Source organism: Eucyclogobius newberryi, unplaced genomic scaffold (assembly GCF_026437365.1).
Source record: "Eucyclogobius newberryi isolate DKJ021-1_F unplaced genomic scaffold, fEucNew1.0.hap1 SCAF_1, whole genome shotgun sequence".
Classification (NCBI taxonomy): Eukaryota; Metazoa; Chordata; class Actinopteri; order Gobiiformes; family Gobiidae; genus Eucyclogobius; species Eucyclogobius newberryi.
This window is the reverse complement of record NW_027315723.1, coordinates 8,450,474-8,466,703: the sequence shown is the minus strand read 5'-3', so window position 1 is coordinate 8,466,703 and position 16,230 is coordinate 8,450,474. Positions and strand designations below refer to the sequence as shown.

At 40.4% G+C, this 16,230-nt stretch overlaps 1 protein-coding gene across 1 annotated transcript; it reads left to right on the top strand.

Annotated features, from left to right (window-relative positions):
• The first annotated feature begins 4,978 nt into the window (after nt 1-4,978).
• ripply2 (ripply transcriptional repressor 2) lies at nt 4,979-6,034 on the top strand. Its single transcript, XM_072450785.1, has 3 exons — nt 4,979-5,388; nt 5,476-5,549; nt 5,717-6,034. Exons 1-3 carry the CDS (start codon nt 5,263-5,265, stop codon nt 5,907-5,909), a joined length of 393 nt encoding a protein of 130 aa, XP_072306886.1. The 5' UTR covers nt 4,979-5,262; the 3' UTR covers nt 5,910-6,034.
• Nucleotides 6,035-16,230: the final 10,196 nt, after the last annotated feature.

The following is a 16,230-nucleotide window of genomic DNA, read 5'->3' as shown; positions in this document are numbered from 1 at the left end:
ACTATAACACTGTCACACTAGTATACACTATAACACTGTCACACGAGTATACACTATAACACTGTCACACTAGTATACACTATAACACTGTCACACGAGTATACACTATAACACTGTCACAATAGTATACACTATAACACTGTCACACTAGTATACACTATAACACTGTCACACGAGTATACACTATAACACTGTCACAATAGTATACACTATAACACTGTCACACTAGTATACACTATAACACTGTCACACTAGTATACACTATAACACTGTCACACGAGTATACACTATAACACTGTCACACTAGTATACACTATAACACTGTCACAATAGTATACACTATAACACTGTCACACTAGTATACACTATAACACTGTCACACTAGTACACACTATAACACTGTCACAATAGTATACACTATAACACTGTCACACTAGTATACACTATAACACTGTCACACGAGTATACACTATAACACTGTCACACTAGTATACACTATAACACTGTCACACTAGTATACACTATAACACTGTCACACGAGTATACACTATAACACTGTCACACTAGTATACACTATAACACTGTCACACGAGTATACACTATAACACTGTGTCACTAGTATACACTATAACACTGTCACACTAGTATTCACTATAACACTGTCACACTAGTACACACTATAACACTGTGTCACTAGTATACACTATAACACTGTCACACTAGTATTCACTATAACACTGTCACACTAGTATACACTATAACACTGTCACACTAGTATACACTATAACACTGTCACACGAGTATACACTATAACACTGTCACACTAGTATACACTATAACACTGTCACACTAGTACACACTATAACACTGTCACACTAGTATACACTATAACACTGTCACACTAGTATACACTATAACACTGTCACACTAGTACACACTATAACACTGTCACACTAGTATACACTATAACACTGTCACACTAGTATACACTATAACACTGTCACACTAGTATACACTATAACACTGTGTCACTAGTATACACTATAACACTGTGTCACTAGTATACACTATAACACTGTGTCACTAGTATACACTATAACACTGTCACACTAGTATTCACTATAACACTGTCACACTAGTATACACTATAACACTGTCACACTAGTATACACTATAACACTGTCACACTAGTATACACTATAACACTGTCACACGAGTATACATTATAACACTGTCACACTAGTACACACTATAACACTGTCACACTAGTATACACTATAACACTGTCACACTAGTATACACTATAACACTGTCACACTAGTATACACTATAACACTGTCACACGAGTATACACTATAACACTGTCACACTAGTATACACTATAACACTGTCACACGAGTATACACTATAACACTGTCACACTAGTATACACTATAACACTGTCACACTAGTATACACTATAACACTGTCACACGAGTATACACTATAACACTGTCACACTAGTACACACTATAACACTGTCACACTAGTATACACTGTAACACTGTCACACTAGTATACACTATAACACTGTCACACTAGTATACACTATAAAACTGTCACACTAGTATACACTATAACACTGTCACACTAGTATACACTATAAAACTGTCACACTAGTACACACTATAACACTGTCACACTAGTATACACTATAACACTGTCACACTAGTATACACTATAACACTGTCACACTAGTATACACTATAACACTGTGTCACTAGTATACACTATAACACTGTCACACTAGTATTCACTATAACACTGTCACACTAGTATACACTATAACACTGTCACACTAGTATACACTATAACACTGTCACACGAGTATACACTATAACACTGTCACACTAGTATACATTATAACACTGTCACACTAGTACACACTATAACACTGTCACACTAGTATACACTATAACACTGTCACACTAGTATACACTATAACACTGTCACACTAGTATACATTATAACACTGTGTCACTAGTACACACTATAACACTGTTACACTAGTATACACTATAACACTGTGTCACTAGTATACACTATACCACTGTCACACTAGTATACACTATAACTCTGTCACACTAGTATACACTATCACACTGTCACACTAGTATACACTATAACACTGTCACACTAGTACACACTATAACACTGTCACACTAGTATACATTATAACACTGTGTCACTAGTATACACTATAACACTGTCACACTAGTATACACTATAACACTGTCACACTAGTATTCACTATAACACTGTCACACGAGTATACACTATAACACTGTCACACTGGTATACACTATAACACTGTCACACTAGTATACACTATAACACTGTCACACGAGTATACACTATAACACTGTCACACTAGTACACACTATAACACTGTCACACTAGTATACACTGTAACACTGTCACACTAGTATACACTATAACACTGTCACACTAGTATACACTATAAAACTGTCACACTAGTATACACTATAACACTGTCACACGAGTATACACTATAACACTGTCACACTAGTATTCACTATAACACTGTCACACTAGTATACACTATAACACTGTCACACTAGTATACACTATAAAACTGTCACACTAGTATACACTATAACACTGTCACACTAGTATACACTATAAAACTGTCACACTAGTACACACTATAACACTGTCACACTAGTATACACTATAACACTGTCACACTAGTATACACTATAACACTGTCACACTAGTATACACTATAACACTGTCACACTAGTATACACTATAACACTGTCACACTAGTATACACTATAACACTGTGTCACTAGTATACACTACAACACTGTCACACTAGTATACACTATAACACTGTCACACTAGTATACACTATAACATTGTCACACTAGTATACACTATAACACTGCCACAATAGTATACACTATAACACTGTCACACTAGTATATATATATATATATATATATATATATATATATATATATATATATATATATATATATATATATATATATATATATATATATATATATATATATAAACATTACTCAATTAGAGGAAAAGTATATGTTCTGAAAACTACAGCGAACATGGATGTGCAGAAGCAGAGCACGACAAACCCACTGTTGTAGTTTGTATCAGCTGTTCTGCTCTCTCCAAAATACAAATATAAATGTCTTGGTATCTGTACTTGACTTTTTCACTTTTATGTCGCTGCGCATGAGAGCAGCATCTGTTTTAAAAGGACTGAACTGTAAAATGATACTTATCTTTAGCATATTTGATGACATATTGGTTTTGAGTTGTGGCTTTGACTTGACAAAAATATACTCACATAGAATTTAGAAACGTATAAGATAAGAGAAGATAAGATAATCCTTTATTCTCCACACATGGGGAAATTTCGGTGTTACAACGCAGTAGATACAGAGGGAAAGGACAGAAAACGTATAGAAGAACTCTTATAAACAAAACAAAAACCTCTTATATACAAAACTCCTCTCATATCTTAATAGGGAATGGAGGGGGGAAAAGATAAAATAAAAAGATAAAGATTAAAATTAATTGAAATGAAACAAAATAAAGTAAAAATAGCTAGCATAAGACTAAATAACAAAACAAAAAAACTCTTAACAAAACTCCTCTCATATCTTAATAGGGAATGGAGGAAAATAAAATAAAATAATAAAGTAAATTGAAAATAGCTAGCATAAGACTAAATAATACTAATACTAATGGTAAGTATCAGTTATATGCACATGAATATGGCCTTAATTGCTTATGAGTATCACAGTAATATAGAGTTTAGAAACGTTAAGAAATCGGTTGACTGGTTGGATTACTGCATTTCACTTTTTAAAATGTATGACAAATCTGCAGAGAATAATTTAATAATAATATTCTACACTTTTAAACATGCATAGTCTACTTCAATATACTTCAGCGGCTAAAGTATATTGAAGTAACCGGGGAGTCAGAGGCGGGGCTACACCAGCGCCCCGCCTCTGACTCCCCGGGCGCGTGGCTCCAAACCTCGCACCTCTTCCAGACAAATGGCCACAAGGAGACGCAGATAGTGGAGGCAAAAGGTCAAACACTTCATTATCTTAAGCGTCATTATGAAATTAGCGGCTCCAGGTTAATGGCGAGTTCATTAAAGAATCACACCGCAACGTCAATCACGCCACATGAGCTTTGTCCGACCAAGAAGACGTACCACTGTGGCAGACGTTTAACCTTTGTTAATTACTATTCACCCATCCGTGACAATGGGTCATTATTGCGTGTTTATTTGTCATTAAATCAACATACAAACAGTGACTTAATGTATTGGCTACGATATAAGAGAGTTTACTGAAAGCTAAGTAGCCTTTTGCCATAGTTTAATAACATTTAAAATAATGTGTCCTTACTGCTGCTTGTGCCTTTGGTGCTGGTTTCTCAAGCCAAAGTAAATATATTTCCCATATGAGAAGAAGAGGAAAGTGAAGTCCATGATAAATTAAATATAAGATAATCCTTTATTGTCCACACATGGGGAAATTTCATTGTTGCAACGCAGGCAGATACAGAGGAAAAGGACAGATAACTTATAGGAAGTTTAAAAAACACTTATACATTGATTTATAAACACAAACTCTTATTAACAAAAACTCCTATAGACAAAACCTCCCATTTCCCAACAAGGGATGGAGGGGAAAAATAAATAAAGATAAAAATAAAATATAAAGATAAAATAAAATAGAAATATAATATAATATAATATAATATAAAAGAAAAATTAAAAAAACAGTTGTGCAAGAAAAAAATTGACATTTCCAAGAAATAGTAGCCTTGACTAAACTCATCCACGTGAGGCACTTCTCCTGTTTCCTTTTAATATTTTAGGCCTAATAAAAATAACCTTGCATACATTATACCATTACAATTAAGCCGTCTCTTCCTAGTGATTTGCTTTTGGCACAGTACACTCGCAGTCTGCATGCAAACTAAAACATATATATTCCATAGTGCAGTCTGTGGTGCCATATGGGCCAGAGTTTGGCACAAGTGTCACTTCTCACCTCGGGCCCGTGGCGCATGGAGACACGTTTGGGCAGGCGTCAAAGCGCAATTTGGCACGTTTGGCACACGACCCCTGATAAATAGAAGCTTCCTCCAGTCAGCAGGACACACACCATCTCTGGACTCTACTCAGGACACATCTACCTCTCGGATACAATGGAGAATTTGGCTTTTTACCACGGATTTATCACTAAAGCTAACGGGACCGACATCACGCACCGGTCGCAGAGCGCGCCTGTCTGGAGGCCGTGGACCGGCACCAACTGTGCTGTGACGCACCGGGTAAGTCACACAGCAAATTTAATTCAGGGCTGCGTGACAACTTGGGAGGAAATGTGTCTAATCTTTGGCTGTTCCTTTTGTTTTTAGGCTCCACCCGTGCCTCGCGACGTGTCTGATTCAAACCTCGTCAAGTCGTGTCTTCAAGTCGTCCATCCAGTCAAGTACGTAGGCCTGCATCATACTTAATCATGTATACAGAGTACGTTTTTTATATCACTCAAGTAATCCCAATAGTGTTTTAGTATTGCTCTCATCAGCTGACAGTCAATATAGAGTCTTTTACGAGCAGACACATCCTTTTCTTACACGTGTTTTCTTTCCTTTAAAGGCTGTTTTGGCCCAAATCCAGATGTTTCGATTACCTGTACCAGGACGCCGAGCTGCTGCTGCGCAACTATCCGGTCCAGGCCACCATCTGCCCGTGTGAGGACTCCGGCAGTGACGAGGAGAACGAAGACGAGTCTGAGGAGGAGGAGAAGGAGGAGGAAGAAGAAGAGATGGCAAAACATGAGCTGAATTAAACCCGCTCTTATTAAATACTGAACATTTTTATATATTATTTTATAACATAATATTATTGGTAATTTATTGCTGTCCATATTGTAAATAGTAATCATAATTTTAATTTATTCTACAATTTCTACCTCTTTTTGTACCGTTGAGATTTATAATAAAAGTGCAACATATGAAAATGGTGCTTTCTTTTCAAGATTATTATTTAACAATTATAAATTAAACAATTAGGCTATTTAGAAGTCTGGTTAAAGTCTGTGTAATACTAAAGGATCCTTCCTGTAAACTGCTGTTACACTTGCGCTCGTGTCCAAATAACGGCTCCAAATGCGCCACCACCAAAAACACCCACACTGCGTCTTGAGGTGCGCAGCGGGTTCCCAGGAGTGGTGAGGGGCCAAAAGGGCAGCTGTATTGCGCGTTGACGCCTTCACGTGCGGGAACGTGTCAGGCACGAGGGGTCACGTGAGGGCACGCTCTCTGGACATCTTCCCGTCAAGTAATTAGCCAACTAGAAGGCAGACATGATGTAGACTTTAACTTTCAAGACAAAAACAAATGCAAATGAAAACGTAAAAGATGTTTTATTCTGAGCGGGAGTCCGGGGTCATGAGTTCGTTATTGTAGATCCATTGACTGTCAGTAAGTTTGGTAAAATATGTAGAAATCCACGATTGTTTCCCCTGATTATTTTCCATCAGCCACACTGTGTCATTTTCAGCCAAGCAAAATACAAAAGCATTCAATATGGATGTTATTATTGCACTGCAAAACATGTGTCCTTACAGCGGGTTTTGTATTGCAGCTCCACCTTGACTCTTGGCCTGCAGGAGCCTCCTCCTGCTTGTTTCCATGGAAATGTTGTTGCTCTGACTAATGTACAGAAGGACATAAAACTTCTTGACATTATTCAGAAGCATGGTTTTAAGCTTCTTTCATTTCTATCAAATTTGCCACCTCCAAATGTTAAAAACATATAGGGAGATGAAATCTGGAATAAGTCATGACTATTATTATTAGTTTTTGGTGAGTACAGTGCATGTTAATAATCAGACATATTGTATGTTGTAAACATGCCAGATTGTTCATGGACTAGTTTCCATCCATTGTCCCGTATTCACTTTCACAACACTCTTCCATATACATCATGGTACTTGGACCAAACTTAAATAACATCAAAACGACAAAGATCAAACAAAAACGTAAATGAATACAAACAAGGACTATATGGTTTAAATCTGAAACCCTTGTTGAAGACGTGAGCCAGGCCTGTACTCTGACTATGTTCAAATCCATGCTCCAAACAGTTCTGTTTAACTCTGTATGCATCTGAAAGGATTTTCAGATCTATTTCTGATATTTGTTCTTCCTTTTTTACATTTATGGTTTCATTCGTTTGTAATTGCCTTTCACGTTCTGTAAAGCACCTGAATTACTTTATCACTTTTATTTCTGAGACAGCTCAACGTGATCCAATGTGTTTAGTTTAGTTTAGTTTGCTTTTTAACTAAGGGAAATCTAAACAAAATAGTATCAGGATGCCAGTTTTTTTCCTCTAGCTTTAGGTCAGTATTTAGTTTAGTTATTGAGTACAAAAAAAAAAGAAATATGAAATCTGCTCAGGTCTGCGTTGTTTGTATCCCAGTCACGTGCCAGTGCTGTTCCCAGGTCGGCTCTGTCAGGTGTGCTCTGTCAGGTGTGCTCTGTCAGGCGCTGTGATGGTTCTCATGCTGCTGTGCTCTGTCAGGCGCTGTGATGGTTCTCATGCTGCTGTGCTCTGTCAGGCGCTGTGATGGTTCTCATGCTGCTGTGCTCTGTCAGGCGCTGTGATGGTTCTCATGCTGCTGTGCTCTGTCAGGCGCTGTGATGGTTCTCATGCTGCTGTGCTCTGTCAGGCGCTGTGACGGTTCTCATGCTGCTGTGCTCTGTCAGGCGCTGTGATGGTTCTCATGCTGCTGTGCTCTGTCAGGCGCTGTGATGGTTCTCATGCTGCTGTGCTCTGTCAGGTGCTGTGATGGTTCTCATGCTGCTGTGCTCTGTCAGGTGCTGTGACGGTTCTCATGCTGCTGTGCTCTGTCAGGTGCTGTGATGGTTCTCATGCTGCTGTGCTCTGTCAGGCGCCGTGATGGTTCTCATGCTGCTGTGCTCTGTCAGGCGCCGTGATGGTTCTCATGCTGCTGTGCTCTGTCAGGCGCTGTGACGGTTCTCATGCTGCTGTGCTCTGTCAGGCGCTGTGACGGTTCTCATGCTGCTGTGCTCTGTCAGGCGCTGTGATGGTTCTCATGCTGCTGTGCTCTGTCAGGTGCTGTGATGGTTCTCATGCTGCTGTGCTCTGTCAGGCGCTGTGATGGTTCTCATGCTGCTGTGCTCTGTCAGGTGCTGTGATGGTTCTCATGCTGCTGTGCTCTGTCAGGCGCTGTGATGGTTCTCATGCTGCTGTGCTCTGTCAGGCGCTGTGATGGTTCTCATGCTGCTGTGCTCTGTCAGGTGCTGTGATGGTTCTCATGCTGCTGTGCTCTGTCAGGCGCTGTGATGGTTCTCATGCTGCTGTGCTCTGTCAGGCGCTGTGATGGTTCTCATGCTGCTGTGCTCTGTCAGGCGCTGTGATGGTTCTCATGCTGCTGTGCTCTGTCAGGTGCTGTGATGGTTCTCATGCTGCTGTGCTCTGTCAGGTGCTGTGATAGTTCTCATGCTGCTGTGCTCTGTCAGGCGCTGTGATGGTTCTCATGCTGCTGTGCTCTGTCAGGTGCTGTGATAGTTCTCATGCTGCTGTGCTCTGTCAGGCGCTGTGATGGTTCTCATGCTGCTGTGCTCTGTCAGTTGCTGTGATAGTTCTCATGCTGCTGTGCTCTGTCAGGCGCTGTGATGGTTCTCATGCTGCTGTGCTCTGTCAGGTGCTGTGATAGTTCTCATGCTGCTGTGCTCTGTCAGGTGCTGTGATGGTTCTCATGCTGCTGTGCTCTGTCAGGCGCTGTGATGGTTCTCATGCTGCTGTGCTCTGTCAGGTGCTGTGATGGTTCTCATGCTGCTGTGCTCTGTCAGGCGCCGTGACGGTTCTCATGCTGCTGTGCTCTGTCAGGCGCTGTGACGGTTCTCATGCTGCTGTGCTCTGTCAGGTGCTGTGATGGTTCTCATGCTGCTGTGCTCTGTCAGGCGCTGTGATGGTTCTCATGCTGCTGTGCTCTGTCAGGCGCTGTGATGGTTCTCATGCTGCTGTGCTCTGTCAGATGCTGTGATGGTTCTCATGCTGCTGTGCTCTGTCAGGCGCTGTGATGGTTCTCATGCTGCTGTGCTCTGTCAGGCGCTGTGATGGTTCTCATGCTGCTGTGCTCTGTCAGGTGCTGTGATGGTTCTCATGCTGCTGTGCTCTGTCAGGCGCTGTGATGGTTCTCATGCTGCTGTGCTCTGTCAGATGCTGTGATGGTTCTCATGCTGCTGTGCTCTGTCAGGCACTGTGATGGTTCTCATGCTGCTGTGCTCTGTCAGGTGCTGTGATGGTTCTCATGCTGCTGTGCTCTGTCAGGCGCTGTGATGGTTCTCATGCTGCTGTGCTCTGTCAGATGCTGTGATGGTTCTCATGCTGCTGTGCTCTGTCAGGCGCTGTGATGGTTCTCATGCTGCTGTGCTCTGTCAGGCGCTGTGATGGTTCTCATGCTGCTGTGCTCTGTCAGGCGCTGTGATGGTTCTCATGCTGCTGTGCTCTGTCAGGCGCTGTGACGGTTCTCATGCTGCTGTGCTCTGTCAGGCGCTGTGATGGTTCTCATGCTGCTGTGCTCTGTCAGGCGCTGTGATGGTTCTCCTTTAACCTTTAGACCCTTAGAGGAGGCCACGCAAATGTACCCATGTAAAAAATGCTTTTTGAGGTTACAACGTCCCTCAATGTCAACTCAGTTTTCCAAAGATGAACAATTAGGAAAATATTGGTTGATGCTCCCAAAAAAAATGTTTAATACAAGAGGTGCCACAACAGCCAAGGAAAACTTAGTTTATTTGTAGAGCACAAATAAATCATAGTCATTCAAATTGCTTCAAAACAGGAAAAGATGCATTACAATTACAATAATAACAAATAACTTCAATTAATTGTACTTAATTGTAAAATGTACTTTCACAGAGAAGAGGCCGTTCTCACACCTTAAGATAGATTTTAGCTGCATAAAAATTAGACCAATAACTTTTAACAATTCTGTGAAGAATTGTTAAAAGTTTTTTAATTATTCTATTTATTCAAAGGACTTGCGCATGTATGATGATGATGAGAACATCTTTCAATTCTATAATTTGATTTACTTTATTTCAGACACAAGGTGGACCATAATTAAAAGAAGACAAAGTCCAAAAAACAAAGCAGTCAAATCAGCCGATAACGTGTTTGTAGAGCTCATTTGAGGGTTGGTCAATGTCATTATAATTCCATTTTCAGACACCTCCAGGAGGAGGTCGGTCCTTGAGCTCCTCAGAGTCCGAGATGTTTGGTGCTAGGCCATGGAGAGACTTGTACACAAGCAGAGCTGCTTTAAAGTCTCTTTGAGCCACAGGAGCCAGAGCAGAGACCTGAGAACAGGACTAATGTGATGTACTTCCTGGTTCTAGTCAGGACCCGAGCAGCAGCGTTCTGGATGTACTGCAGCTGTTTTACAGCTAACAAATCATTATAATCAGTGCTAGTTTTCTTCACAAACTGCCACTTGACTGACGTAACACTACGATAAATATGGACCACAGGTTCTATCCCACCAAAAAGTAATAATTAGAAAAACATGAAAACCTGTCATTTATCGCAAAGAATGAAGCAGGTTTTAAGTTGCTGGTCTAAATTCTAAATAAGATTGTAAATCCAGATTAAACCAGGTGTTAACCAGGATTATATTAGCCCAACCATCTAAGCCCCATTTGTGTGAACCGTCATGTGTGATTCCTAAATTAAACTATTGGGGGCATTGTAGCTCCACCTATTTTGTTCAATGCATCTTTTACATTTTATTTATTTACTATTTGTTTCCATTTTCGGTGAAGGGTTGAACTGCAGGAAAATCTTGTGACAGCCAATGAGTTATTCTATCAATAATAGCAAGTTCTTTTTTGAAATCGCTTATGTTCAGGCCAGTAAGGAACAGAAATAAAACCCTAGTTTCCCATTACGCTGCCCAAGGAGCAACTGCTGGGGGAAGTATGGCAGCTCGAGCACTGTCCTCTACTTCTGACTACTTTTTCTATTAACAATATTTCATATTTTAGTTCTGTTCATTGCTCCCCTCGGGAGTGGTATTATTTCAGACACTGCGGATGCTCACCTGTAGATCCGGATGCTCCTCAACTGCCTGAAGGAACAGTCTTATTAGATGAACCATGGTCTCCTCCTGAGTGGCTCTGGTTTCATTTCTTCTGCAAGTGGAAGTGGCTCAGCCCTGGACCATCTGCAGTCGGTCCATGGGAGGAAGATCTCTCCCTCACTGTGGTTCTCCCTGACATTTCTACTTTCTCCCGAAGGCTTTTGTAGCTTTTATTCTCCAAGAAGGAGGGTCTAGGGGCAAGGGAGGCTGGGACATTCCCCATTTGCTATGAACATTGTTTGATCTGTCTTTCTCTGTCGCCCTTCAAAGCAACTGCTGGGATTTTTGGGCTTTACAAAAATAAATTGAATTGAAATGGCAAGTGTCAATGCCTGGTCTAACTGAAATCCATGCATATGGTTTTTAATATATTCTTCAAAATAAACAGATTTACGTGAGTAACTTCTTTATTTAATTGTATCTCAGTTGAGCAGTTGTCAGAGTCAGAGTCATATATTATCCAGTCTCACTGAGTCTAGTGACAAGTTTTACAATATGAAATGTAAATGTGTGTTCGTCACACCATTCACTCCACATGGTTATGTCTTGAAAATACCAGATTTTATTCAATTACTTCAACATTGAATTATAAATCACACATTGAGTACAAATGGTGGCTACTCGACCACCATGAAAACAATGAATGTGACACCTCATGTTACAAGCAACATCATGAGGACTTTTTCACAAATTATACAATATTTTGGTTTGAATTAACTGCGACATCTACAGTGCTAATTTTCCATCTTCCTGAAACCCATGGGTACAGCAGTATTGACTGTGGTATACTGTCAATGGTGCATAATAACAATAGAAATCTGTTGAGGTTAGCCCGTAAAACATCATTTACTAGTTCCTGAAATACGGTTGGAGCATTGGTCAACCCAAAAGGCATCTAATGATAAATGGAAATGGATACTTATTTTTAACAGTGTTTTTTTTTCAACACTCTAATCAATGCAGGGATGAGGAGATTCTTCCTGCACCAATGGGAGAGGAAGATGGATGAGACCTGCTTCCTCTTTGATGTAGTGCTCCATAGCCTCCCTTTCAGGACAGGCTTCAACACTTCTTGATGGTCATGGTACTCGTTGGAGACGTTGGTCAAAATATGGATTATGTTTCTTTAACCATGGCTATCCCAGTATTAAAGGTGAGTGTGGAGAGGAGAGCTAACTGCTCCTGATGGATCCCAGATGACATTACAATAAGAGGTGCAGTACGGCAAGTTATCTTAGCTTCCATCCAGCACATTAGCCACTAGGGGTGTATCAAGATGTTCAAGCTCCAGTTCAGTTTTGTGTGCTAGAATAGGATATAAAAGGTCTTCTTCAGCCCCAGAGTCAATCAAGGTTGTCTGGCAAGGTAAATATAGGTATAAATATTTATATCAAAGAGGCTGGGAGTGACATTCTCATTTGTGGGGCGTAAGGAAGGAAAGACTGGCCAGAGGGGCACAGCTTTCTCTGTGTTCACGGAGCTGGTTATCCAGGTTGACTGCGGTTGAGATAACATGATCAAAGAGTAATCTCTTAGTCACGGTGCACAATGACCCGGAAGGACCAGTCAGCAAGTAAAAGTTTATTACAATAAGGGTGAGTATGATGATGGTGCAGGTGGAGTTGGATACGTCTGGATTGCCGGTTTGAGGATACGAGCAGGTCAGAACCCGGACAGGGAGGTGACAGGGCAGGCAGACAGGATTCAAGGCAGGCAGACATGCAGCAGGCAGACATGCAGCAGGCAGACATGCAGCAGGCAGACATGCAGCAGGCAACTGATGAAAAAGGGAAAAAATACACTTGGCAGAATTTGAAAAAAAAAAGTCCAAAAATCTGCTAACAATATTGCAACAAGCTGGCATAGAATGATTGAAAATCCGGCTTCTTATAATGCATCTGATGAGTGGAAAATTGAAGACAGGTGTTCCAGCCAAACAGGGAACAAGCCACATTAATGGAGGACCAGGAAACACAGAAGTGAGGGGGAGAGACAGAACAGGGAGCAGGCAAAACCAGGAACGGATCCAGACAGCACATCCATGAACACTACACATTTCATGAAATCGTGACAATGTGTATTCTAACCTTCCAGCACATTTAAAAGTGAACTGATATTGTTCAATGTATTAAACTATCACTTAAATACTCTGAAAAGCGTTACAAAGCTATATCACCGAACCAGGACTAACCTAAGAAAGGACAGACTGTAGATGTGTCCAAGACAAAAAAAAAGACTAAACCAGGACTAAATCAGGATTAAACCTGGAGCAAACGAGGACTAAACCAGGACTAACCCACGAATGCACATACAGGTGTGTCCAGAACTGAACCAGAACTGAACCTGGACTGAACCAGAACTGAACCTGGACTGAACCAGAACTGAACCTGGACTGAACCTGAACCTGAACTGAACCTGGACTGAACCTGGACTGAGTCGGTGACATGGACAAACACAGAAGTGAAGCAGAGAGACAGACTAAACCTGGAGTAAATCAGGAGTGAGATTGTGTGAAATGCAAATGAATATGCAGTGAAAAGACCTTCTCTGGACTCAATATATACAAATAGCTTTTAGCTCATACTATCGTTGTGTATGTACATGATGAATAGATTCTGTATTTATAACTTGAGGATCATCTTTTCTCAACCTGCTTTTTCTCATAATATGGCGTCTCAGATGAAGCAGGAGCCCATATTCTTAATGGTTGTACAATCCATGGCTTTCAGAATTATGAAAAAAATTGTAGCATTGCCATAGCAATGTACTTTTACAAAAGGGAATGATCAAAAGCACTTAAAATAACACTGCACTTATAAACAGGATGCTGAAACTAACCAGGCCATATGAAATATACAAAAAGGTAATTCATAATAATTTTATTTCAACCTGAGAGAGACTCAAATTAAGTATCTGATTACCAATGAATAAATGAATTGATGGATAGATGGATTGATTGATGTATGGGAATGATGAACAATGTGCAATAGGTGCAGAGCAGGATATGAGAGGAATCTTCCCCTCATCTCCTCAAAAAGAGGATGCGCTTTCAAGCTCATGCACCAGAGACAGAAAGATAAGCCGAAGTATAAAGCCAGGAAACAGAGTCCTGAGTCCCGGAGTGAAACGGAACAGCAGAAATCACAAATGGAATATGACAAACGCGAGTAAGGGCACATTCACGAGGCTTTTTTAACCAGGATTCCAGAGTGTTCTGTGGCCTGAGCAGCGACTCTCATAAGAGATGAGAGATCTGTGGTGCTGCTCCTCGTGTCTGTGTGGTCAGTGCGACTCTGTTATGATTATTTCTGGGTTTCAGACGACATCACAACATTCTATAATCCAATAACATCTAATAGAGATGGGGACAGCTAAAATGAATATTGTGAAATGCACATTTTTGTTAATTAGTTAGTTAAGTTAATGTCACTAATATTTAAAATCTGTTGTCTTCTTTGGTGAAATGATAGTGTCCCAGTTCTTCAGCTCCATGTTGGCAATTAATCCTCCTAGTTCAGCAGTAACAGAAAGAAACTCCTTTCCTCAAAATGTGAAAGTGACGTCTCAAATATAAAGTAAAGAGCTAAGTCTGATGGGGTAAAATACATGGATCTACTGTACTTCCCTGGTAAAATGTCTTCATGTCAGAGGTCTAACCCTATTTTACTTCATCTTTGTGATGACATGAAATACAAATCACCTTTTTATGTTTGCAACGTTTTAAGATGATATATTTTTTTGTTAAGTTAAGTTAGTGCTTGGTTAAATGTACGGCCCTCTCCGTAGCACTTACAGATTTAATAATAATAATAATAATAATAACTTTTATTTATATAGCGCTTTTCAGTGACCCAAAGACGCTGAACATATAAAAAGGGGGGGGGTATTTACTGCTGTTCAGTTCCAATATTTCCATTGTGACAGTGAACGTGTCTGTTTTTATGTAGACGTTGTTACAGTATTAATAACCAGCAGAGTTATTTAATCTAATGTTAGATATAACAGTGATGCTGGTTAATCTGTTGCACAAAAACACATCTGATTTGACTAAAATGTAATTAATATAGACCTATTATTTCTGAAGTAAAGCATGAATTCAGACACTGCTTCATCATCATGTGTTGCAGTCGCTTCACGTCTCACACGCTGTGGGTTTGAGCTGCACATCCACAGCAGGTGAAGGACAACGATGAGTCAGAACAAACTCTCTTTTAAAATCATACAATCATGATAATCCTTCCTAGGTTACATTGTTAAGGATGACCAAACCCCGGTGATGTGTGTGTTGCACAAAACAAAGACTGCAGCACTGAGAGTGTTATTATTATTTTTTTTCAGAGTATAAGCAATTTTTTTAGTAATTAAATAATGTTTTTTTAATCATTTACTTCTGTGCCTAATCTGCTTCTGTACCTAATATGTGTTGCAACACTGGAATTTCCCCATCGTGGGACAAATACAGGTTACCTTTTCTTATACTTACTCTTACTTACTTATTCTTAAGTTAGAAGGACATTAATAAGCTTTTAGATCCATTCCCCCACATCGGTCAGCTGACTTAAACATGAGCATGTGTCTGATCTGTTGAAAATTCAAGCCAATATTCAAGGCATCGCCTAAACAGCACAAGCCAACCCGGTCCAGTCCAGTCCATCCAGGTCCAGTCCAGTCCAGTCCAGGTCCATCCAGGTCCAGTCCAGTCCAGTCCAGGTCCATCCAGGTCCAGTCCAGTCCAGTCCAGGTCCATCCAGGTCCATCCAGGTCCATCCAGGTCTTTGAAGAGAAAGGACCAGGGGAGAAGATAGAAACTCTCTTCCTGGCTTAAGCTAAAAAGCTACACTAAGCTAGGACCAAGACGTTCCAGTGAGGAATCAAGGAATCTAAATATTCTCTGTCCTCAAGTAAACCGTCCCCGATAGAGTCATGTGATGTGAACTGAACTGAAACACACTCAAGCAAATGAGCCTCAGCTTTTAAAGGGATCCAACTAATGCCC

Excerpts from the sequence above, each read along its gene's own strand:
- ripply2 (XM_072450785.1), top strand. The coding sequence starts at position 5,263 with ATGGAGAATTTGGCTTTTTACCACGGATTTATCACTAAAGCTAACGGG. Across the intron at positions 5,389-5,475 it reads ACTGTGCTGTGACGCACCGG|GCTCCACCCGTGCCTCGCGA; the intron begins GTAAGTCACACA and ends TTTTGTTTTTAG. Across the intron at positions 5,550-5,716 it reads CAAGTCGTCCATCCAGTCAA|GCTGTTTTGGCCCAAATCCA; the intron begins GTACGTAGGCCT and ends TTTCCTTTAAAG.